Below are 27,817 nucleotides of genomic sequence, written 5' to 3'. Positions count from 1 at the left end.
TTCTGACATCAAGGCTGACAAGAGTTTTCAGCTAACCATATTTGCTAATGTTTGCAAATTTGCCATTGTTACTAATTTTGTAAATAAAATGGGTCCCAATATAAAAAGAATTTTAGAAAAAGGACCAATATCAATAAGTAATAAAGTTACACATACACATAAATGTGATAGTTGTAATTGGTGTTATTTGATTAACACCGAAGAAGTAGTGAGGTTAGACAATGTATCTAGGTCTTATATTAAATTTAGACATGGAAATTGTAAAACAAAGTTTGTGGTTTACATTGCATTATGTGTAAAATGTTCAGCTTTCTATATTGGGAAAACTGAGAGGCAGTTTAATAAACATATCTATGACCATATGTATTGTATTAAAAAGGGAGATGATAAGAATGCTTTGTATAGACATATTAATCAGTATGGTTCTGATCATCAGTTTACATTTGGTATTATAGATATTATTAAGTCAGACCCTAGGGATGGTGATTGTAAAGGGCATTTATCTTACCGTGAAATGTGGTGGCAATTATTCACGGATGCCTCTTCTAGTCCCGGTCTGAATAATAATATTTCAATTAAACCTCTACTTATGTAAGTCATCTCACATTTAACACATTTTAAGAATATTTTAAATGATGTGATATTTTTATATTTTTATATATTTTTATATATTAATAATTAATATATGGTAAAAATTTATATATGTATTTTTCATACATAATTAATATATATTTATATATAGTTTAATATACTGTTATATATATTTTTTTAATTTTTTAATATATTTAACATATATATAATTGATTTTGAAAGTATTAAGATATGCATTTGAGCAAAATATATATATATAGGTTTTATTATTTCATTTTTATATATACACTTTTATTTATTATTTATTGTTCAATATTTTGAGAAGTTTTACATTTACTGAATGAATTGATCAGCTTTTATGAATTTGGTTATTATGTATTTAGTAACATGAAGATAAACCATTTCGGTACATTGTGTCTTTAAATTTGTGAGCTCTGTTTGGCGCCAAAAAAGTAATTTAAACTGGGCTAAATCAAAATGTAAGTCAGTTCTGATGAAGCCTGTGTTGTGTACAGGTGAAAGCGCTTAACCGTTGTTTGTATATGTTCCGTTTTCAAATAAATTGTGGAGTTTAATTATTAGAGGGCTGCTGCTTTCGTTTGTTGGAAGTCACCTTGGTTTCATATTTAAAGAAGGAGTTATCAGTTTCTCAAGATTCACATAGCCTGTGGCGTTAGCTGTTGCTGTTTGGTTTTTGGTTACTTTAAGTAATATACCAACAGTACAGGAGCTAGGCAGTTAAATTTGCTTGATTAACAGGAGCACAGTGTGCTTGCTAGTTACTTAACTGTTATCTACACCATTGTTGCTTTGTTCAAAAATTGAGCACTGCATTATTACTTCGATAGTTGTGGTTTTGGCATTTTGCTTCAGCATGCTCATAGTCTGACAAACTGAATACTGCAGGCAAGAAGTATAGTTCTTTGTGACCTACAGTAAATATTAGCAGATGAATTAATGCAGTTTACATGCAAACTTTTATTATATGCATATGGTTTCATTCTATATACCTCTTAGATATATACTATAAATATATTCTGCATTTCTTAGATTATAAGCATAGAACTCTAGTTCAGTTGTAGACTGATGCACAAAGCATTTTAGCCTGCTGTAGATCTTGACTTAGTCTTGATTATTGGAAAGACAGCTTCTAAAATTAATTTTTACATTGGCCAAGTTATGACTGAAAATTACTTTAGAGACCAGCTCACATGCATGGCTAAAAGGCAATACATAAATCAGTAGTTTAGTCTTCTCTCATTTCAGTTAGCTATATAAGGAAATACCCAGTTTTCCTATCATGTTATACTTACACATTTTTGACACTAAAAATGATGATGATGATGATAAATTATTTTATCCCAGTCATAAATGTAATAGAAACTTCTTATATTTTATCTGTCATTGTCAGCAGCTCAAACTACCTTACGTTTTCCATTTGCAGTTTTGTATCATTGTATACTTGATATTTATTTACCTTCTATATAACCTAGTATCAGCTCCGTATCATGCTTTTAGTTGAACATCTCTTTGTGTTTTCTTCACAGATTTCATAATATCACTATGTTACAAACTTTATTACTAAACTTATGTTACAGTTTTGCAAACTTTGCAGCAAAATTTGATGTTCATAGCTCATAGGTTGGTACTAGGCTATCGGCCCTAGGGCCTATACAAGCTTAGCCATAACAATTCCCTGGCTATTTCTTCCCACAATATTTACTTCCCTGTTGAAATTTCAAGGCCTGAAAATCATTCCAACAGTGTCCAACCAGAGTGTGTATGTATGTATGTGGGACACACTACCCTGTCTTTCTTTTGACATGTATCTGTGTATATTATTTATGCTTTTACTTCACAGCCTGTATGATGTCTGTATCATTACTCAAGTCCAGCAAATACCTGCTTAATTGTATTTATTTTTTACTTTTATTGATTTGATTTACTGAGGAAGTTCATTTGGGTGGGGTTCATTCTTCGGGGAAGAGATAGTGAAAAACTTCTCAACAAAAATGGCACATTACTGTTGCTGTAAGGTTTTGACATTTGATTGAGTTCTCAATGCAAGAGGAATGAGGCTCCATATTTTGGCAATGGTAACTGAGTACAGCAAATTTCCATAGTGGTTATTAGCCTTGGCTGTAATGATTTGCCACTGATCATGTGAAAGGTGCCTCTGAGATTTATATGTAAAAATAAGATTACAAATACTGGGGCATTTGTCTGACGATTAAAGAACAGTGTGTGCTGTTTTTAGTTGATTGGAATCAGAGATTATGTAGTGCTCACTATTATAGTTGTAGGGCAGAGCAATGATTTGTATTATTTGGTAAGCTGGTTGCAAATCTTGCTGTGTTATTATATGATTTTTATAGTTTTAAGTTTTTTTTTGGCACATTGATTAGGACTGGAGGGGAGCATATATCAGGCTTGGGAATAGTAGAGCTTGAATGAGCTGCTTTTGTGCATAAAATGGTAGATATATAGCATTCCAAGTTTTTGATTAGTTATTAGCTGTGGAGTATTTGATCTGAAGGTTATATTTAAGCTGATGCTGTATTATAACCCCTAGGATTTTTGCATGGTTTACTTGTCCCAATGTGATATTATTTGAAGAGGTGTTATTTGATTTAGTTACAGTACTGGGAATTGTTTTAGTAGCAAAGAGCATTATTATTTATTTTGTGAGGTTCAAAATTAGTTGAGATTTTCATGAGCCAGATCTGTAGTTTATTGAATGCTGCTTGTCTTTGTAGCTGTACATTGTTGCAAGAGTTGGCAGTGCACATAAAGGTAGCATCATCTGTGTACTGAACTATAGTTTCCTAATTCATGACTTTGTGCATATTGTTAGTAAAAATGGAGAATAACACGAGGCCAAGGATGGATCCTTGAAAGATATCAGGAGAGGTGGGAATTAAGAAAAAATAGGAATCTTTCCATTTGATTGAGTGTAATCTTTCTGCTAGGCAGTGTCAGAACCAGTAAAGTAGTACGGGAGAAGTTAAGTTGAACCAGCTTGTTGAGAAATATTGGATGGAGTAACATGTTAAAAGCTTTAGAGTGGTCCAAAATGTAGTTGTAGTCATTAGCTTCATGTTAAGTTGAGAGTAGGTAGTATTTAGGAAAGATAGTAGAGATGTGTTGTTATGTTGTGACTGGTAATATTCTCCTGTTATTTGGCATGAAAGTAGCATTTGCTTCTCAGTTTTATACAATGTGTTCTGTAACTGTCAATAACTCATTTATTTTACCTGAGTATGCAGAATGTTATTACACGCTTGTTAATGTAATATGTTCTTATGGAGCTGTTCTCTGTGGGCCACTGTTGAAAATGGGTCCTGCCCAGTCAGAATCTCCTAGTTCCAACCACCACCACAACAGCAAAACCATAATAATAGTAATAATAATAATAATAATAATAATAATAATAATAATAATAATAACAACAATAATAACAATTCAATAGCATAATCATTTCCACAAGTGGAACGAATTTGCTGTGTTGAAATTGTCCCATTTATTTCTGTTTCTTTTGGATGAGATATACCGAGTCATTTGTTTCTCTTAATTTATTAGTGATTAAAGTGCTGGGATATTTTTCTTCTAAAGTTACATTAAAGGGTTTGTCCAGAACCTAAATCCATATCTATGAATAAATATAAATCTTCTGGCAAGAACCAAAGCATTATCAGTACTGTTGTATGTTTTATGAGAATAGAGCATGTTCTTACTCCACTTTGTCTTAGAGTAGTCATAATTTATTCCATCTAATTTCATATTTTCTCTCATAAGTACTCTTTCACACCACTATCATCAACAGCTCCCTGTATGCACACCTCTATATGGTTTGAATCAGTTTTATTTGATACCTGCCCTACATTGTGAATAAAACGGTTGACCAATTTGTCAGAAACTGCCTTGTTGGCATTGTAGAGGGCATTTCCCCCCTCCTTAGCTATATGTAGATAATGTTGTTCATTTTCCTGCACTTTTTAATTTCACAAAATAAGAATGAAGCACAAAAATGTGGACAACCTTTGCATAAGTTTGTCATTTTGTTGTCTTTGCAATGTGATGTCAACCAAATGTCTATCAACCAGCTCAGCAGATACCTGTTTGCAGTACACATTCTCTTAAAATTTCAGCATTTATCATGTTCCTGCCCAAAGGACTCTTTACACCTCAATGCTTTGAGTTATAGCTCTGTATTTTAACCATCCATTATGCTTTACTAATGTTTCTGATGTTTACTCCATGATGCATTCTCAGACTCCACCAACAATGACAAACAGCTTTTTTCCTGTTCCATTTCTCCATTCAGGTTACTGTAACAGTGAATGATAGTTACACTGTTGATGGGCGTCTGCTTTCTAGGGTGACATTTTAATATATTAGGCAGCTTTAACTTTCCCAGTTGTGAGGAGCTCAGTCATGACCAGATAAGTAGTGCACCCTTGCCCAATTAAATATATTTCACAAGCAGTAGAACAAACAGTGTTACCCTTCTACTCTACAAATATACACTAGAACAGAATGAAACATGGTGGCAGTGATAAAGGCTTGCAAATGCAGGCAAGAGTTTTGGCTCTTTCAAAACTGGGCAAACTTTATGTAAGGGAAGAAACAGCAAAAATTTAAAAGATGTAGAGTCTGTAAAACCTGAAACTACCACAACTTCTGTTATTAAACACAATTTGCCAAAGTCATGGAAATTATAAAAAGAAAAGTTTGCTGGTAATATTTACACAAATCTCACTTTGGCTGATGCTGTGGTTTTAGTGAAAGTAATATTAATAACTAGCTAGTGAAAGTGTAATTGAGGTGGTTTGTGAATAAGTCAATTGCTGTATTTGATGAACATTATATTCTAAAGGTCATTTTGTGGGATAGTAAGGTATGGATGAAATATTTAATTATAAATATATGCAGATTTATGAGTAATAGCTAGCCTGTACACTTTTTAGGAACATAAAGACTCACTGATTCTCGGTAGAATGGTCTGTGGAAAAAGTAAGTTAAGTTTTAGTGAGAGTGCATTGGCAGGTGAGCTGAATAAATGCTTGGCTCTCTCTAAAGTAGTCGATCAGTCTTAGCAGAATGACAAAACTGTTGAAGAGAAAGTAGCAGAAATACATTTGGTTTTAAAAAAACAGTTAAGCAGGATTAAGCAAAAATTAAACTGAATCAGATGCAGTGAAATGCAAATGTGTGTAAAGATTTGGGAAAACATAATCCATGGCTATTGAGAAACAGTGTGACAAGTGTGGTAAGAATAAATAGTTTATTGCAAAGAATAAAGCAGAGCAAGTTGAAGGTAAATCTGTAAATAGTGTGTAAGCCTGAAAATGATTTTATGAGGATATTAAAATAATCAGCACCGATATTTCCAAAATTAAGTATTTTCCATACTGCAGATGAACCCCACAATTATGGAACAAAGAGAAGAATTTTTCTTTGTGGAAGGTGGTTCCAGAGATCTGTGCACTCTTTCATTACCATATGATAAGGCTTCTGAGAAATATAATGCTTTATGTAGCCCAGTTGTTAGAAAGTTAATTATGTTCTCTCTTTCATTTTTTTCTATTGTACCATATATTATAATATCATTCCTTCTTATCCTTATCTCCATACCATTGTTTTGTCAAGAAGCCTATTATTTTGTTTTAATAAAAATTCTGTTTGATTCTCATCTTCAGATATTCTGCTGTCAGTCATCCAAGGCTTCTTTCATGCTACTGATCTGGGCACTTTGCTGTTTCACTAGGTTTGCAATTAAATCTATTAGTTTTTAATAGTCTTCCTTAAAGTATCCATCTTTATGTCTAATTTATCAGTTTTAATAAGGATGTCATTGGACACTTCATTCAAATGTATTGAATTTCTTTTCATGCTGAAGATTAGGGATACAATACACTCTGGATAAGTAATGTACAAGGGACATTTCAAAAATATGGGTTTACCTTAAACCAATTAACAAAGCCCTTAGGAGATGAAATTTGCAGTTCCAGATCTGGGAAAGGCTAGAATTTTCACAATATTAAGCAGTAAATTAACATTTTCCCTTTTTACATGAGCAAAAGGTCTTCTAGAGACTGACAAGACCAAAAGGACATTCGCAATATATAAAGAGTTCCTTTAATCAACACATTGATAAATTAATTGCTAAAAATGATAATATAAATTAAAATAAAAAATAATAAGAAAAAAATACAATAAAAATATCCACTTCAATTCCTGATATAAACCAGAAGGTTTTAGAATGTTAAATTTTAAGATGTACATAGCTTCTTATTTCTTAATAAGAATTCATGTGACTTTCCCTTCTATTATCACGTAATACTTGTTTCAAATTATAGCAAATGAAACATCTTTGCTATATATGGTTTGAAAATGAAATGTCACTAGATTCTCAGTTTTCTCATTATAAATGTGTATAACATGTTCCTGTATTCTTACTATAAAGAACAAGTTGTGAAAACAAAAATTCAAATACAAACTCTATCACTCTTCCTGAATAATAATTATTTAATGAAGTTAATCACTTTCATCTATAATGCAATAGACTTCATCAGAACAATCAAACACTAACTAAATAATACACTTACGACATGTCCTATACAAGGTACTATACCAAACCAAACTGACCTGCAACCACCTGGCAATTGAAGATTTCAATGTCAGCCTGTTTGGTCCACATTACACAGAAACAAAAGACCTAGTAACCAGCCTAGAGATCACACAACTTGTTCAAGAAGCCACCAGACCCAAGCTCAAAATGGGTAACCATTTTCTAATCGATTTAATAATTATAAATTGTAAACTACCCTACCTCCTTCTCTACAATAGGATTGCTTCCCCCTTCCATTAGTGACGACTATATATTATCTGTTTTTATTCATCTACTGTCCAAAACCACATCCCCTGCTCATTTCTTTCTGCACAAGAAACAACCCCAAACACATACAAGGCCTTAAAAATGACTTAGCAATGCAAACATGTTGAACTTTATCTACATGTCAAACCCATCCCTAGTCATTAACTCACTTATTATCCTACTTTAATTCCAAAACAAACACTTTCCTCTCATTTACCAGACTCCACAAAGCCAAACACAACCAGAAGAACAAAGGAGCTCCTCACCCTTTTCAAGTTGAGGGATGAAGTCTGGATTATCTGGAGAGATGACCCCTCCCCTAAACATAGGGACTGATTTATATTATTAAGAAACCAGGCTACAAAAAGCCACTAGAAACCGTAGAACTGTACACCAGGTCACCACTCAAAAAGCTACCTTAAACAAACCAAAACATTTCTGAAAAATTGTAAATGAAATCACTGGCCACTCACCCCCACATACCCCTTACAATCAGAAACCAACTCCCAACTATCCCCCTCTGGATATATCACTGCTGCTGATTTTCTCAAATAATTCATTCAAAACCCACCAGCCTATTCCTCCAATTCCTAATATCCATCACCTTTCCCAGAACCTCCAACCTATGCCCCTATCCTGTTTCAACAATCTCAAAGACATCCTAACTCAACTTAATAATGTCCCCACTGATACCCCCACTTGGGATGATGGGCTACACACCAGTTTATCTCCATTTGCAAAGACTTTCTTGTACACCTACCACTTAAAATTCTTTACAACGTGCACATTAGCATGTCATTCCTTGGGAAAGTAGTTTATGTACAAACCAGCAGATCATCCAACACAAGTGACTTCCTCCCCTTTTTCATCTTGCCTAGTCCCTGGAAAATATTTGAAAAACTAAGTTACTCCCAGCTGTGCAATTACCTGCAAATCTACAAAAAGCTATTCCCAAGCAATATGTCTTTTGGCCTGGTTGTAGCACCATAACATACTCATTTACACTCCTTCTAAACAATGGTAAGAGTAAGCAGCAAAAAACGAATGTAATGGTGTAGGTAAACCGTTCCTCCAGTAAAGCAAGCATACAAAAGAACGTAATGGAGGCAACGGAGCACAGCTTCTAAAAAAACTGAATTATTTATTTCAATAGCAAATAGGTGAGCGCTTTCGCAGCCAAAGTCGCTTCATCAGACAAACATAATGTGAAACTGTGATGCTTTTAAATAGGCAACAGCCAATCATACATCAAACTCAATTAAGAATAAGAATATTTAAAGACAGCAGCTCATTAAGACATAAAACATCCTAATAATTATCATTAAAAATCATTAAAAATCAATTTTAAAAGGCAAACAAGGGTATAGAGACATAACAAATAGATATACTATCCAGCTAAAGGTCTGTTAACCAAGACAGGTTTAATGGAAATCTTGTCATTCAGACCTTTCCCTATGTTTGCTCTCATCCTTATAATCCACTCAAGTTCTTTATTTTCCACCTTATTTTTATTATTATTATTAGATCCCCCTCTAATCTAATAAAAATAAGGTGGAAAATAAAGATGTAGAGTTTTTATAATTTCTGGGCTTTCTCCTACAGATCTCAGAATTACAGTATAGCAGTTGAGTGGAATATTATCAGCACAACAGCTACAATAAACACTTCTACCTTGAATGATGTTTTAGTCGAAACACACAAACTGTGAATTATAAAGGGGTGTAGACTAGGGCTTCTGGCATCCAGTGCGCAGCTAAGTACTAGATGCAACAGTTCACTGACAGTGACCAGTGTTGGAAGAGGCAGTCAGATTTTACCACTGTTGAGGTAAGACCACAGTATGTGTGCAGTCACCTTAGCAAGATGTCATGATCTAGTGGTCTCAAATACAGCCACGAGATCTAGGAGAACCATGATCATATAACACCTTTCATCAACATCATTAGTCACTGTTAAAGAACAGTCTCACTGCTGGGCTAAAACCTAAAACAAAGGTTGGTATGGGTCAGGGATGTCATGAGATGCAAGATACGAATATTGCTGTACATAAGCTATCAGCTTTTTTTCAATTATCTTAGTAATTATAGGAAGGTTAGAGTCAGAGCAGCAAATACCTGAACTAGATACATTAAAGCAAGGCTTTTTGAGGATGGTGGTCATTAAATCTTCTTTATGGAAAGATTCGAAAAAAATATTACTTGTGGTGGAGCATGCATTTTTTTAAAAACTAGACACAAAGAATCCTGACAAGATTTAAGTAGTCTAGTTGGCTTGTGGTCCAGACTCTTGTGAGTAAGACCATAGCACTAAAGTAACTTCCATTGCCTCCTCATAATTGTAAAAGTTCACTGCTGAAATTCCCCAGTGCAATATAGAAGAATGTAGGGGAAGAGGCTACCTGATATATGCAGTCTTATTTGCAAAGAGTCTTACAGCTTATCTGACACTGAGAGGTAGAAATACCTCATTTGCAGGTAAGACAGACTGAGCTGTGTAGTGCCCCAACTTGCTAGGAAAGATAAGCTAAAGGACTTGATGCTATGGAAATTATAACCTTGGATGAGATTTTTATATGGTAATTATTTGTATTTATTAGCTGGGGTGATCACTGATCCACATGTACCTTTTTCAGATAGCCTGGTTGTACTGTTTGTTTAAGTGACTTGCTCAGAGTCATAGAGGAGGCAAATGGAGACTGATAGACTCAAACACCAGACCAAAGGATAAAACGTATCAGCAACCCATAGTCTTAGTCCTCTTGAAGCTCATTATTAGCCCATAGCCTTAATCCCATACGCTAACTGCAAATTAAGTAACAAGTAATATCCTCTGTAGTGTAGTAGTGTAGGAGCTGCTTCCTGCAAACACTTTCTGAATGTACTTTGGAAGGGTTTATGGTCTGTTTCCACCTGAGCTCCTTTTCCATAGACATTTGTGGAATTTCCCCCATCCATAACTTTCTGAATATGCTTTGGAAGGGTTTATGGTCTGTTTCCATTTGAACAGCTGTTTCATAGACCTTCGTGGAATTTCTCACATCTATGCAGTATTGCTAGCAGCTTTGCTCTGTTTAAGCATATCTGTTTTGTGCATCTGTAAATGCTGTTGACCCATAGGAACTTGGTCTTATTGTCTTATAAACCATTCTGAATGTCACCCGTTTCTAATATAACTGGCTTATTTACATCATGGCTTAGTGGTGCAGCTGTAGCATTGTCAACTCACAGCAAGAGTTCTCTGGTTCGATTCTCAGCTGGGGAGCCTTCTGTGCAGAGTCTGCATGTCCTCCCTGCATTCATGTGGGTTTCCTCTGGGTATTCCTGTTTCCTCCCATGTTACAAAGACATGCTTCTGGAGTGTTTCTCCCTGGGCCTCCACTGAAAATTGGCTTGTTCCAAGAAAGACTTTCCTAGTAAACAAATGTTAAAAAAATAAAATATTGCTTTAATGTTGGGGCATATGTAAATAATTTATTTTTTTATACAGGAAACATCTTTATTAAGTTATCATTTATGACATAGGCAATCATACATTTATATAAGTGAAAACAAACCATACTGACACAATCCTAGCTGCAAGCATTTTACATCACGGACCATATTGTCATAACCCCAATTGCAAATATTATACATCACTTATGATTTGCCTAATCATTTTCAGTCAAACATTACATAACTCATTGAAATCCTGCCTAATTTTAAACCTCATTCTTCCCCTGTATGTATTGTTCCCACAATTCCCATTTTTCCTATGCAATTTGCTCCTACCCTTTCCTAAAGATCCCAATTCCAGTTGTTTTATCACTGTTAATATATTCACTACTTCTAGTACAGTTGATTTAGACTTTGTTTTCATTTTCTAGTAACTGCTTTTTAGGCAGCCACCATAATTAAACCCGGCAAGGCCTTACTATATCAAGGCAATTCTGATTTTGTATCATAACTCAGAAAAATAATTTATCTAGTTACACCAATATGATCACTCTTTACCTCTGATAGAGTTGCCTGCAGTGAATCTGTAAAGTTTGCCAACTCATTACACTCCCAGAAAATATATTCCCAGTTACTTCTTTCTTTCCCATCACACCTCAAACATTTGCTGTTTACCTGAGGAACACTTCTCTAAATTCTTTTTGGGGTATAGAAATATCTATGTAAACATTTCCATTCTAGATTTATTGCATATTTGGGAAACAAACATATATCCCCCATTGTTTTTTTTTTTTTTGTGAATTACTTATCCAGTCTCTCTTCTCAATCCTTTCTAACCTTCTCTGATTGAGTGTTATAGTTATCATGCAATATTTTATATGCTTTACTAATTATTCCTTTTTAACAGCAGCTTCTGTTCTAAATTCTACTAAAAACTCTACTAGTGCTGGCCTTTTGTTTAGAACACCCCTCTTTCTTTCTCTTTGCCTGTACTCTGATACCAATCCTTGATAGGGAAGGCAATTTCTAACATGCACTCCATATAAATTCTTGGCATCTTCCCATTCCATTACCTTTCCCTCTCTAGTTATTTGCTCCCAATGCCTTGGTTCCTTTGCTAGTTTTCACCAATAAATTCTTGCCCCCTCTTGCCTATTGGCTGTATCCTTAATTATTGCAGTCATCCCTATCAGCAGAATCTCCTGTCTCCATTCCAGCATTGGCTTAGTTCTTAAAATACTTTCTGCTACTTTATGTATATAAAATTCTGTATGATTATCATCATTCTCCTTAAAGGTCTGCATCCAAAATTCCAATCTCTCCTTGCTTCTTAAGCCCCTGCCCCATTTCATCATCATCATCATCACTTTCCACTTTGAATTATAGTTTTCTGCTTGTGCTGTGTATATGAGCCTTAATTGTGTGGCTCTGAAATACCCCTTCAAATCGGGTAATCCGAATCTGTCTGGTTCTATTGAAATAATCAATGTCTTGAATCTTGTCATCTTCCTTTCTCAGATACAATCATTCAGCTCTTTACTAATTGCTATCCACAACTTCTCCTCTGGTTGATAAAGATATGCCTGACCTGTGTATAAAATTAAAGGCACTAAAAACATTTTAAGTGCTTGTATCTTACTACCTGTATCCATATAACAGAGCTTCCCAGTTTCTCAGTTTTTGTATTATTTTTTGTTTAGTCTCTTCCCACATGTTATTAGTTGCCACACTGGAATAATTTTTAATCCGTAATCCTAAATACTTCACTTTATTGACACTTAAAACCTCTTCTGTTCATGGCTTCATTTCAAGGATGCTTATTGCTCTAACAGCTTTCATATAGTTGTTCGTATCTCAAAAATGTTCTGTGCCATTTTCATAGATACTGTACCATTTATACCAATCTCTACAGTGCTTGCTTAACTTTGGGCCTTGGAATTTGCACTGTTGCTTGAACCTTTTCTGTATCCATTTTCAGATCTTCTGGCAATTGGATATGATCCATATATTTCAGATTTGTCCCTTTTATTCTATATTTGATGTTACTTAACTTGATATTATGCTGTCTTAATTTATGTCACAGCTGTATCAGTATTGTGTTATGCTGTTATGTGTGTGGACTCTCCGAGTAAGAGATCATCAATTATGCTTAGAGTACCATTTATGCTTACTTATACCTTATAAGTTCACTTTTTTAAGCATTCATGTAGATGTGTAGTAACTCTCTGGAATAACTCTGTTATGGAATCTGCACATTCTTGATATGCTAAAATGCACAGTTTGGCACTAGTTTCATATAGCTTTATCTGCTTAAATCTCTAGTTTGCATATGGTATTGAAAAAGTTAGCATTTGGCATAGCTGATACCTTTTTCACAACTGAAACTAAAGTGCAGTGCTCATGCACTTTGTTCCGATCTTATGGATGAATACAAATTATGCAGATCTTTTTTTTCTTTATAACACTAATTATAGTATTTACCCATTTGTTGTCTGTAATTGCTTCTTAATGGCTTCTATTCTTTTATTTCCCTTCAGTTCTTTCTCAGTTTTACTTGTGAGAGGTACTGTTTTTTTTTCTAAGAACTCGTTCCATTAACATAGCAGTAGGTTTGATATGTATATGATATTCCACTGACAAGTTCCCAAAATCTGTCACTACACAAGACAGACTGAGGCACACAAACATTCATAAACATATACAAACAACACTACTATCCCCTAACCTAACCCTTACCCTTACCCTAAAATACACAGACTCGCTCACAAACACCCAACGCCCATCCTTCATTCACCCTAACCCTAACACACACACACATATACACACACACATATACACACACACACACACACACACACACACACACACACACACACACACACACACACACACAGCGCTCTCACCCCCCACCCCACTTACTTGTATTGAGATTGATACATTCAACATATCCACCGTTCTGCCATCCGCACCTTTGACATGTCCAGCATTTGGCCATCTTCACCATTGACATAAAATCATGTCCCCTACATTTGTCGAATGTACGTTCAGTCAAACACAGGGGAACCCTGTAGATAGGTAGATAAAAATCTGTTCTATGCCTAGGAAAGCCATAAAGGTGAGGAAATTCCACATATTTGTGTGGAAGTGTTTACATAAATATTTCTTCACTCCAGCAAAGTAAAGCAGAATTTACCAGGGGATACCAGCCATGTGCTGGAGGTGCAATGAGAACTGGATGAGAATTCAGTAACATATTTTTAGTGAAGATGGACGATTAGCAGATTTCAATAAAGATCTAACTAATCTGAGAAATAATTTGGACAGGGGAAGTTTGCAAAAAGAACAACTCCTACTGTGAGCCAACATTGTTGAGGAATGGTCGAAAAAAGAAACAGTAAACTTGATGTGGATCATAATGCTGGTGGCAAAGAAAGGCATAACTAGGAGGTGGAAAAAACAGATAAACCCAATATGAAGTGAAGGAATTGGTAAAAAGGCTAATGAAAGAGGAGAAGAGGTTGTATAAAACAACTAAACAAAAAAACAAATTTAAATCACGGTGGCAGAAATGGACACTAATATGGAGAACTTAAGAAGGGAAAGGATGAGGGCAATAACCAGAGAAATGAGAGGGGGCACTCCACCAATACACTGAATTATATATACTGCATGTAGTTAATAGAAATGCATTAAGTGTGAAAATTATCTTCAGACATAAAATGGGGATGGAGCTTCTCACAAGGCAAAGATAAAAAAAATTGTGAAACAATAACCCTGACCTGACTGGCATGCTGAACTTCTACAATTCAAATAGACAACTTCGGTCCTCCAACAAAGCCTTAATTGAAACCATCACATGCAAAAACAACTCCGGGGAATCACTATTTGCCCATGAAACAGCAAAAATATGGAATAACCTTTCCCCTGACCTCAGACTACAAAACTCCATACCCTCCCTTCAAAAGCCTGCTTAAAACATACCTCTTCACCAACCATCTATGCACCTGTAATTGACCCCCTGAAGCCTCATCCACTTACTATTTCTACAGCCCATCTGTCCTGGACAACACAAACAACACCATCTAACTATACCTATCCATGTGTGAGCAATAACCTATATATGAGTGTATATGTGTGTGTGTGTGTGTGTGTGTGTGTGTGTGTGTGTGTGTGTGTGTGTGTGTGTGTGTGTGTGTGTGTGTGTGTATATATATATATATATATATATGTATGCATGCATGTGTGTGTGTGTGTGTATATATATATATATATATATATATATATATATATATATATATATATACATATATATATATATATATATATATATATATATATATATATATATATATATATATATATGTGTGTGTGTGTGTGTATATATATATATATATATATATATATATATATATATATATATATATATATATATATATATATATAGTGTGTGTGTGTGTGTTTATGTATGTGTGTATGTATGTGTATGCATGTATATGTATGTATACTCTTGCATGTATATTTGCTTGAATGTATATATGGAAAACTTAAACATTTATATAGTCTTATTCAATTGTCAAATATCTTACAATGCTCTACCAGGTTCTTATCTACTCTCAGTGTATATTCTGTACACTTGTATTTTTAACCAAAAGAGGGAATATCCTCTTATTGTATACTAACAGCTGTAAAGTCTACCATCTGTATGCTACTACTCTGTAATGTCTCTTTTGTAAATTTTTCTTCTCTCTGTAAACTTATGGAGTTTTTCTCCCCAGGACTCCGCTGAAAATGGACACTTGTTGTCCAGTCGGACTATCCTGGCAAACAAATGTTAATAAATAAAATAAATAAAATAATAATGAACTAGAAATCAGGGAATGTACAAAGTTTAAGGAGGTCAGAGACAGCAACAAAGCCATGAACATGGCTTACAACATATGAACAGAAATAGGCCGTAAGACATAAATCAACACAAAGGGCAGAAGTGATGATACTGCATAACAAATCTAAAGGAGGGAGATTTGGTAGGAGCAGCAGTTAGGTGAACAGTTAAGATGGATGGATGGATGATCAACAATGGCTCTTGCTCTCACCCAGGATAACTAACCTGTTTGTAAGTATACTGGACATAAGTTAAGGCTATGAATGGCAATTAGTCAAATGTAAGATACCTTGTTCATAACCTTAAAGATCATATGCAAGCTGGCAAAATCAAAATAGTCTTTCTGTTTTCAAAATGCATTCCATCAGTAATTGCTTGTCTTGGCTGTCTTTCTGTTATTTAAGTTTGCAACCTCACTTTTCTTTGCTTTATAAGGAAAATCTCTTCCAAACAATGCCCTACATAGCCATATCATGCTCTGTCCTACTTCCTTCCTGACATGCTGCCATAACATTGGGGTTAGCAGAGTCCATTACATTGTCAGCAAGAGGAGGAAGGGTGTACAGGCAGATGACTTTCAGACTGGGGTAATTTTACTTTTATTTTTTGTCTAATGTTCAAGTTTAATGTTAGTCACATGTTTTTGGTTAATGTGGTATTCAAACCCCCATGTGTTCTGTTTTCCTTTGATGTGAAAATGAATGGGAAGGCTGCTTATGTTTCACTGTCACACAAGCACATCATGTGCAGCACAAAGTCCATAATCCTTAATTGTCTCTAATTTTGCCTAATGTAACTAAAATCTTACATTCATCTGTCCATAATTTTTTGCAGAATCCCCCCCCCCCAAATTTTGTGTAATATTTTACCATGTCCGTCTCTCCTAAAACTTTAAATTTTCTAGTAAATCACTGAAGACTACAGTCAGACACTTCTTCTTTCGGCTGCTCCTATTAGGGGTCGCCACAGTGGATCAACTGTTTCCATTTCTTCCTGTCCTCTGCATCTTGCTCTTTCACAACAACTACCTGCATGTCTTCTCTCACCACATCCTTAAACCTTATCTTAGGCCTTCCGCTTTTCCTGTTACCTGGCAGCTTCATCCTTAGCATCTTTTTCCCAATATACTCTGCATCCCTCCTCAGCACATGTCCAAACCAATGTAATCTTGCCTCTCTGGCTTTGTCTCCAAACCATCCAACCTGGGCTGACCCTATAATATACTTATTCTTAATCCTGTCCATCCTCATCACACTCAGTGCAAATCTTAACATCTTCAACTCTGTCACGTCAAGCTCTGACTCCTGCCTTTTTGTCAATGCCACTGTCTCCAACCCATATAACATAGCTGGTCTCACTACCCTCTTGTAGACCTTCCCTTTCACTCTTACTGGTACTCGTCTGTCACAAATCACTCCTGACACTCTTCTCCACCCACTCCATCCTGCCTGTACTCTCTTCTTCACCTCTCTTCCACACTCACCATTACTCTGAACTGTTGGTCCCAAGTATTTAAACTCATCCACCTTTGCCACCTCTACTCCCTGCATCCTCACCATTCCTCTAGCCTCCCTCTCATTCACACACATATATTTTGTCTTAGTCCTGCTGGCCTTCATTCCTCTTCTCTCTAGAGCACGTCTCCACCTCTCCAGGGTCTCCTCCACCTGTTCCCTACTCTCACTACAGATCACAATGTCATCTGCAAACATCATAGTCCATGGGGACTCATGTCTGATCTCGTCTGTTAACCTGTCCATCACCATTGCAAATAAGAAAGAGCTCAGAGCTGATCCTTGATGTCATCCCACCTCCACCTTAAATGCATCCTTCACTCCCACCGCAGACCTCACCACTGTCACACTACCCTCGTACATATCCTGTACCACTCTTATATACTTCTCTGACACTCCCGACTTCCTCATACAATACCACAACTCCTCTCTAGGTACCCTGTCATATGCTTTCTCTAATTCCACAAAGACACAATGCAACTCCTTCTGACCTTCTCTGTACTTCTCCATCAACACTCTCAGAGCAAACATCGCATCTGTAGTACTCTTTCCTGGCATGAAACCATACTGCTGATCACTAATCATCACCACCCTTCTTAACATAGCTTCCACTACTCTTTCCCATAACTTCATGCTGTGACTGATCAATTTAATCCCTCTGTAGTTATTACAGCTCTGCACATCACCCTTATTCTTAAAAATTGGTACCAAAACACTTTTTCTCCATTCCACAGGCATCCTCTCACTTTCCAAGAGTTCATTAAACAATCTAGTTAAAAACTCCACTGCCATTTCACCTAAACACCTCCATGCATCCACAGGTATGTCATCTGGACCAACAGCCTTTCCATTCTTCATCCTCTTCATAGCTATCCTTACTTCCTCCTTGCTAATCCACTGCACTTCATGATTCACTATCCACACATCATCCAACCTTCTCTCCCTCTCATTCTCTTCATTCATCAGCCCCTCAAAGTACTCTTTCCATCTGCTCAACACACTCTCCTCGCTTGTGAGTATGTTTCCCTCATTATCCTTTATCACCCTTACCTGCTGCACATCTTTACTAGCTCGGTCCCTATACAATCAGACACTAATGCTGTGTATTAGAGTTTCACAGTTTATAGTTAATTTTTCCCGAAAATGCATGCTAATGCAAAACCTGTTCCATTAATAAACAGGTATACTGCACTTAGCTTGTGTGCAACATTAACATATTTACTTAAGTTATAAAAAAGACAGGAAACAGATCCAGCCAACTAGTATAGGAAGTGCAGAAAGATCCAACTTTGCATCATCAGAGTGTTGATGCAAAGACAGGAAGTACTGTCCTTGTAAGTCTTTGGACAGCCAAAGTTTGTGAGCAGGAAACAGTAAAATGAGACAACAGAATAGCCAGCAAATTGGATTTGCAGAGCAGGAAGCCATCCTGTCATCCCAGAAGAAATAGAAGCACTGCAGATGTGTGGAGAAATGATTGGACATCGTTTTTAAATGTTAAAATAAGCGATAACGAGAATGCACAGGCAGTCTAGTGAATAATGACATGCATCGAGCCTGAGGATTGTACACAAAGGTGGAATAACTGGGATATATGATAATAAAGTTGACTGTTGATCATAAAAAAAAAGACTAAATGACTCACCAGGATCCCAATTCAGGGAAATAATAACTGCCCTTCATAGTTCTTTCCTAGCTTTAATGGAGAGCAGATGTCCATATTTCTGAGGTTCTTCTTTCCTTGAATTAAAGGGCAGCTGCGGTGGTGGTGCTGCGGTAGCATTGTTGCCTCACAGTAAGACGTTGTCCCGTTTGATTCTCAGCTAGAGCATCTTCTGTGGGGAGACATGCGTGAATGGGCGTACCTTCATTGAAGGTTGTGTGTCAGGGTTGGCAACTCGGCATGTAAAAATCTACTGCCAATCATTAGCGGACCGGAGTTCCGCTGTGGCGACCCCTAACTGTGAAAAGCCGAAAGACACAACAACAACTTAGTCTTGCTTCTGTCTGTTGCCAATGGAAAAAAGTGAATTGATACTATATGCCAGTGCTGACTTCAGTAGCTCATGCTCCCAACATCTCTTTAGGCAAAGAGAAGCTACAGCAGATAAATGAGTTTCACTACACCTTGTCAAGTAAACATAGGCTGAAGTTACTACCTGATGAAGCAAAGCTATTGAACCTTCAAAGATAAAATTGACAAAAAATATTTTTTGCAAATGGGAAATCTCTGTGCTGTATGTGAGGGGCACCTCAGTCTAACACCCCTGATATTTAAAATATATCAACTCCACAAACAAACAACTGTGCAGGAAAGTGAAAATCTGAAAATACTAAATTATTGATAGAGTATAAAAATAAACTGCATTGGCAGTGATTCGATAGGAGAAACCGAAACTGGCCATCCGCAAAAAGAGAAAGTGTACTCAATCAATTAAAATCTTAGCCAGTTATAACGAACATTAGGGAATCCAGAGATGTTGGAGCTATGCATGCCTGAAGTACTGCATGGACCTAGAAAATGTTGAGAAATATTATTCTGTTCAGTTAATATTTTATTGCCCATACTCTTTACTTTATTTTCCCTACTTTTGAATAATGCTAAAGGAAATTGGATGTTTCCTTGTACAATCTAAAGTTCTTTTTAAACGTGAGCATGCAGTCAGACTGCAGGCTAACTTGGTTTTCTGAACCCCGTGGGCCCAGTGGGCTTTCCTTAGTGATATTAAGGATGATGTTCTGGCAAAAAGAATTTCAGACTTTTATGTACCCATTATTAATCATAGTAAGTCAATTCTAAGTCCATCTAGATTGGTTCAGGACGGTACCATATATATATATATATATATATATATATATATATATATATATATCAAATCAGAAAGCTTTTATTTTGACATACTCACTAGATAGTTAGATACTAGTGAGATGTATAAAATTGAAATTTGTTTAAAGGAGACTGCTCTTTTAAATTTAGTCAGTGAAAAACATCTTATTATATATAAAAAGGACAGAGCTTTTAAAAAATATTTGGAATACAATGTGGGTATAAATAGAGCAGGGCCAGTCTGGCAAACGGGTATTTTCAAATGTGGCAGTCGTTTACAATGTGCCAATATATATTAGTTACTGAGCATTTTAAAATCACAGATGATTGTTATCCAGTGAAGGGATGTTACACTTGTAATTCCAAAGATGTGGTATATGTTGCATTATGTAATTCTTGTCTGGCTTTTTATTTTGGAAAAACTTCTAGAAAATTAAAGGAACTGATGTATGAACACTTATTGGACATTAGGAAGTGTAAAAATATGAATGCACTGTACAGACATTAATGAATTTGCTACATACAAATTTGTTTGTTGTGTTAGAACAGGTCAATAAGGACCCCAGAGGGTTCATTCTGGATGAGCATCTCTTGAAGAGTGAGTTGAAATGACAAATTATGTTTGATGCAATGATTTTTTCAGGTATTACTGAATGTTGTTCAAATTACTGAATGTTGTTCAGTTAATTCCATCTTAAGACTGAAATACTGCGATGCATAATTAATTTCTGGAGGTAACAGAAGAAACCAAGTCAGTCAGTTAGCAGCACAGCAAACATTTGTGGATTTTATCTCTGTGGATTAAAAGGGTTTTGCGGTGCTGCTAACTAACTGACTTGATTTCTTCTGTTATTTGCTGAATTTTACCTGGCTGAGCACTGTGCGGATTTTACTTTGTAATTTCTGGAGGTGTTTTAGTGGTCGCTTTAAATCATGTGATAGTTTGAATTTCATATTAATTAAACATGTTGTGCTGTTTTGTAATTGTTCTGAACAAGTTTCATGAGATAAAGGAGCAAAAGCATTTAACATTTTCTCAAGTTTCATCTTTTATTTGGTTTTATTGATTAAAGCTCTTTGTGTACAGATTTTGGAGGGCTGCTGTTTTGTTTCTCCACTTGTTCATCCAGTTTGTGGTTAGTTTTATACTTGTAGATTCTAGTACAGGACCATGTTCACAGTAAAGATTCCATGTTAAGATTTTCCTTTGGGGAATTTCTTCATACAGGGGATCAAGCTTGGTAGTAAATTGTTTTTTCAGTCAGAGTAAAGCATAACAGAGAATGGAACTGTAGGTGGTTTTAGTCTTTCAAAAATTGCTATAAATTTTAGCAGTGTTCCAGACAATAAGAAATGCATGTCAATATAAGCAAAGGCATGTGAATAACAATTGCTTAAATGTAAGTACTGACGTGTAATTTGCTTTAGGAAAGAAGTAATTTGCTGTTTTACTTCAGTAACTGCATGTACCAGCTGCCGCAGCTTTGTGTGAGCCCTTGTTACTTCACTTTGTGTAATACTAGCACATAGTGTTCATCAGTAAGTGAAATTACTGATTTAACCATACCCATGGTTTTGTTATTGCAGTATTAATAAACCAACTACCCATTGATTGTATATACAATAAAAGCACTTGGCTGTTTGCCCTTGAGATATATTTGGCATCTTACTTTACATTTGTATGTGAGTAGTATATCTGTAAGAAATGCATCTCCATGCTTTGTCCTTTTTCTAGTGTGGTTAACATGTCATGGGAATGAAAGTAGCACCTTAAGCTTAAAGATAAGTGGTTGCCAGTATCTCAATACCCTTAATATGACAGATTATTACACATTTACTGTAGTTTGGATAATATAGATCCTTATATATTTTTAGGATTTTGTAAGATTTGAATGGGATGCCATGTGAGTGAAAATTAGTTCAACTGCTTATTACAAATGGAATTTTTGAGTAATACTGTAATATGAGGACATTAGGACACTTGTGACTTAACTATCTTTTCTTTTGGTTCCAGCAGCTATGTTTATGAAAATCCATACTGCAACCACTGTAGCATCTGTAAACATTTCTGCTAAGGGATGTCTAACATGTTTTGTATTGCTAATGAGGGAAAAGGTAGCTTACTTTCAGGCCACTTTTTATATGTAACAGTAAGTTATGTATTTTGCGATAGTGGTGTAAAGAAGTTAAAATTCATTGTTTGCATCAATTCATACGAAAGTAGTTATGCCCATGTTTTTCGATTTTTAAAACAGCAACACTGGACAAAAAGTTAAAAAAACAAACATAGTAACATGATTTAGAACTATATAAAAATGAACATAGTTAACTGCGGTAATGTGCTAGTCTGAACACAAGGATTTGATGGTGTAGAGGACTATTACTCATACTAAGATGTTAGGATTTACATCAACAGTAGCTGGTCAGCATGTGCTAATGGTCACATTTGGAGCCAGTGTCTGCAATGTTTCATGCTACTGCCCTCTGTATCACAGAAGGATTCTCCAGAGGGTAAAATACTATCACCTCCATTTCCTAGATATTGTCAGATGCTGCTCTGTGACGGAGACACTACATGAAGTTAGCAGACATATACACCCTTACATGGAATTAAGTGGGATGTGTGAAATGCCTATCATAGTGCACCATTAACCATCCTTACTACAGATACCTTTCAGCATCTGACTAGGGAGAAGTTAAGAGTTTCAAAGGCATCAGCCTTACAAATCCTATACCCATTTCTTAATGTGACGCTGTAGCATGTCGATGGAGCATATCTGGTTTTCACAGAGAGCAAAGGAGAGAACCATTACTATCTAGACAATGTACTCATTTCTCTGAGGTTGTGGTAGACAGTGACTGCACTCACATTGCTATCAAGGCCTCACCAGCTCCACATGGCATTTAGTATGTCAACCAGAAGTGTTTCCACTAAATCAACTGTCAGCTGGTGTGCAATGCACACAGTGCTATATACATTGTGTCTACGCACCATATGGGCAGTTACTGTGATACCTACATCTAGCACGTGATTTATGCCAGCATTTCATGCAGGTTGACTTTCCTTATGGTCATCTATTAGCTATGTGCACATATTGATACCGATATAGTCCTGGATACTCTGGTCCCATGAATATAGGTAGCACAAAGCACTCAAAATTCATTGCATGTGATGGGAGTATGCCTGACTGTCTTTACATCCTCAGAGGAACATTTTAAAATGTTTCTGTAAATTATTGCATTTTTGTTGTCTATACACTCTCTGACTTTATTCTATCTTTGCCGTATTTTATCCACAAACTTCTGTCATAAGTATGGGGTTTAGGATGCTAGATGAATCTGCCACTCTCCACACACACAACACACAGCAGTGCCAACTTTATACCAATTCTGATGGCAACCATAGCTTTACAACAAAGCATAACTTTTTTGTTTTTCTACTGGCTTCCTCCTCTCACTTGTATGCATCTGTGAACACACAATGTTGCAGCATATGTTTTACACTATTTTACTTCTCCTAGGATATTTATGGATTAGAATTCTTCAAAAGTTTCAGATCTGATAGCCAGTATGAAACCATTTAACAGAAACAAATACTTGACCAGTGCAAATGAGATTTTTGTTTTTCTTCTTGACTGAACTTTACACTGCTTTTCTCAATGAAAAAGTTGGCCATCACTGAGCCTGCCGAGGTAAAAACTGGCACAGATTTTGCACTAGCAGGAGATGCTCTACTCTCGATAATGTCTTTAAACCAGTGTACCTGTTATAACTGTTGTTTCAGTGTTTTACATGTGGGCCTATAGTGGCTCCTGTGAGGGAGTGCACACAAGAACATCTATAATACATACCCTGAATGTAAAATTTAAGCCTGTAACTGTATATTTAAAATCAGACCTTCTACATTATTTATTTATTTATTTATTTAAATTTGTTGACCGGGAGTGTCCGACTGGACTTAGGTCCATTTTCAGCGGAGGCCCTGGGAGAAAAGCTCCACAGTTAAAATAAACAGACAGTATTTACATTGGATACATAATGATTAACAATTTACATAGCAATTACTTACAACATATTTACAGATGAAGAACATAGTACATCAGTAGACAACTAGAATCTTTATCTATGAAGTGCATAACAGACATTAACAAATGTTACAAGAAGAAGTTCCTGCTGTATAATAAGTACTGACTTATGAGCATCTGAGCTTGCTACAATCAAGGTAGTTAGTGGAGTGGAAAGAACGGTAGTGGTTGGATGGGGTGGATGATATTAGAGTGGGAGTTGCAAGGGCATAGCCAGCATGTTTTTAGTTGCACTTTTAGTAAAGTTTTGAAGTGGGTGCATGATAGTATGGAGGTAATTGTGGGTGGGAGTGAGTTCCATAATTTGGCTATGGCGCAACAGAATAGTGCTTCACCAGCAGAGTTATTGGCTTTAGTAATCTGCAAGTGATTTTTGCTGCTGGATCTTAGTGGTCTGGTGGTGCGATAGGGTTGGAGTAGATTCTGGAGGGATGGGACATTTAGTGGATGGTTTACTAGTTTGTGGGTGAGTGAGAGTTGATACCACTGAAGGAGGTGAGGGAGTTCAAGCCAGCCCAGTTCAGCAAGTGAGAGACAGTGGTGACTATGGTAGGATGCACCTGTGGCGAAATTTGATTTGTTGTAGCAGGTCTCTAGCTTGTTTAGATCACATTGCCTTAGGTTGGTATATATTGGAGGCATAAAGTAGGGTGGAGATAAGGTGGGAATTTGCTATTGAAATCTTTGCTGCTTTGGTGAGAAATTGCTTATTTCTGTATAACGCTCCTAGTTTTTTGTGGACTTTTTTTATGGTCATGGATATGTGAATGTCAAATTTTAGTTTATTGTCTATTTCCACTCCTAGCAATTTGGTGTGTTCAGTTGGGTATATAGTGGTGTTGTCTTTTGCCGTGATGTTAAAGTGAGAGTTGTTTTGAGTATGTTTGGTGGTTTGGAAGATGAGTAGTTTAGTTTTGTTTGGGTTGAGTATTAATCGGTCATCGGATAACCATGTTTCAACAGAAGAAAAGGCTTCCTGTGTGACTTTTTGCAGTTTTGGTAGGGACTGGGCTGAGCAGATGATGGTCGAAGTATCTGCGCGTATTGTATGTGTGTCATGTTTGGTGGCAGAGGCTAGATTATTGGTGTAAACAGAGAAGAGTAGGGGTCCAAGGATGGATCCCCTATGGAGACAGGTAGTTGGGGAGATATGTAATTCTGCCATACAACGAATTGTTGGCGGTCAGACAGGTAACTCTGAAAACAGTTGGTGACCGATTGTGAGAAGGATAGGTTATTGAGGACAGAGATAAATTGTTTGTGTGGGACTATGTCAAATGCTTTAGATAGGTCTAGGAAAGTAGCAGAGGAGAGATAGCCATTGTTTTTATGCTGAAGGATAGTGTTAGTAAAGGAGAGTAAGGCAGTGGTGGTGCTATGGTTTGGTCAGAAACCATGCTGAGTACTGGAAAGGAGGTTGTTAGTAAGGAGGTAGTCTGAGACCTGAGAGTGTATGCATCTCTCTAGTATTTTGGAGAGTGGAGAGAGAATAGCTATGGGGCAGTAATTGGTTAGTTCTGTGGAGGGTCCGCCTTTGTGGAGGGGAATTATATGTGAAACTTTCCACAGTGTGGAAACATGTAATTACATGTAATGGTGGATGCTAAAAGTCAATTACAATGGAAGCAAATCTATAATGCAAATTCTGTGAGTGCAATTAGAGGTGTATAACAGCGCAGTGGTGCAGCTATAGCATTGTCGCCTCACAGTAAGAGGTTCTCCGGTTCGATTCTCAGGTGGATCACTTTCTGTGTGGAATCTGCATGTCCTCCCTGCATTCATGTGGGTTTTCTCCAGGTACTCCGGTTTCTTCCCATGTTATAAAGACTTGCATCTGGAGTGTTTCTCCCCGGGCCTCCGCTGAAAATTGGCTTTGTTCCAAGTCGGACTTTCCCAGTAAACAAATGTTAAGTAAATAAATTAAATAAATAACTATAACAAGGAGTACATTTACAATACTATAACTGTATACATATGTGCAGACATGTAATATATACTGTTACTTCCATAGGGGAGGCACAGTAGGGCAGCTATTAGCATTGCTGCCTCACAGAGCTGGTTTTCAAGTTTGTGTGTCCTGTCTGTGTCCATTTAGTGCCACAGATTCTTCCTAACTGCAAAAATGAAGTGATGATTGTCTGAACAGTGTATAGGATGTGTGTGTGTGTGTGTGTGTGTGTGTGTGTGTGTGTGTGTGTGTGTGTGTGTGTGTGTGTGTGTGTGTGTGTGAGAGCCTTGATACATAGTTGGAGTGTGCTCTACAGTAGACTGACACCTTGTTTGGGATTGGTTTCTCCACCTTGCACACACTTAGGTCTGAGATAGTGTGCAGCTCCTTTGTTACCCTGAATTAGATAAACCATGCAAATAGAAAATTAATGAAGAGAGGATTGAAATGGTCCAAAGGTGGTGGTGAATACCAACAGCAGCAGTCATGGATGGTGAGCGCTTTTCTACATCCCCACTGCCTTCAAAAATATAACAAGATGCACACCCAAACAGGTTCATTGGGAAAGTCAGTATTTGTCATTCTGAGACTGGTTCAGACATCATGATATCCGTGTTCAGTAAAGACAACATATTCCTGACAAAACCACCAGAGTTTTCCTCTCATGTAAAATGCTGCCTAACATGCTGATCCACAGATAAATGTCATCTATGGCAACCTGCTGAATGTAAAGTAGATGATGTAAACTCATCAAATAATGCATCATGGGGAAGGGCTTGCACATAGGTGTTCTTCTTGGTTAATTTCCACTGGAGGCTGGGGATGGACATGGGAGTGTTGTCTTCAGGATGACAGGGAATTAACTAAGTTGCTGTGGAGGCAGGATGATGCACAACATGCTCGTTATACATCCCTCCTAAGATAGTATGCATGTTACAGAACCAGGCAGCATGAATATGCAATTTCCAAATGTCTCTGTGGCCAGCTTGGTATATTTGGGCATCTTAAGGCAATGTAGCAATTGCCTCATATTTTCAGACAACCAGTTAATCATTAAGGAAAATAACATGCTATGCAAGAAATACACATCTTCCTTGGAGGCAAAAATTTCACATACAGATGAGGTTGTCAGGAATACCCACACTAGGTCTCTCACGCATACTGCTACCCACACCCACATATTTCCTTATGCTGAGGCATTTAAATGAAAACTTTCCAAATCTCAAAGATCTCCAAAGCCACCTAATGGCAACACTACTCAGAAATCACTAAAGCACATACGCAAAGCAACACCAAACATCTCACATAAGCCTATACCCAATGGTCCCCCAAGGACAAAGTCCATAAGTCAAAAATATACCTTACTTAATACTGTTGTCAATGGGGACTTCATTGTGCAACTCACAAAGCTAGACAAAGAGAAAATAACAGTTAGTTGCCTATCTGGAGTCAGGATCTGCAATATCATGTACATGCTCTAGTTACTGCACCTCAGGTATCAATAATTGTTAGATGGAATATAACTTTTTATATTATATTTTATATAGTTAATATGTACCATGGCTGTTTCAAACTTTAATATTTCCCTGTATTCTAACATGTTCATTTATAAGATGTATTTTCTTTTGCCTGTATGTATACATTTGTATGTTAATATGTATG

General features: G+C 36.4%; 1 protein-coding gene across 1 annotated transcript in view; it reads right to left on the bottom strand.

Moving 5' to 3' along the window:
- KMT2B (lysine methyltransferase 2B) overlaps positions 1–27,817 on the bottom strand; it is a gene marked incomplete in the record, with an annotated part of 4,527,268 nt that overhangs the window by 1,343,375 nt on the left and 3,156,076 nt on the right. Inside the window, 1 exon segment of the mRNA XM_044079325.1 lies at positions 26,507–26,542. Coding sequence (XP_043935260.1) covers positions 26,507–26,542 — 36 coding nt within the window.

Source organism: Protopterus annectens, chromosome 8.part0 (assembly GCF_019279795.1).
Source record: "Protopterus annectens isolate FY-2018-M chromosome 8.part0, PAN1.0, whole genome shotgun sequence".
Lineage (NCBI taxonomy): Eukaryota > Metazoa > Chordata > Ceratodontiformes > Protopteridae > Protopterus > Protopterus annectens.
The sequence above is the reverse complement of the archived record's forward strand: the minus strand, read 5'-3'. Positions and strand labels throughout refer to the sequence as shown.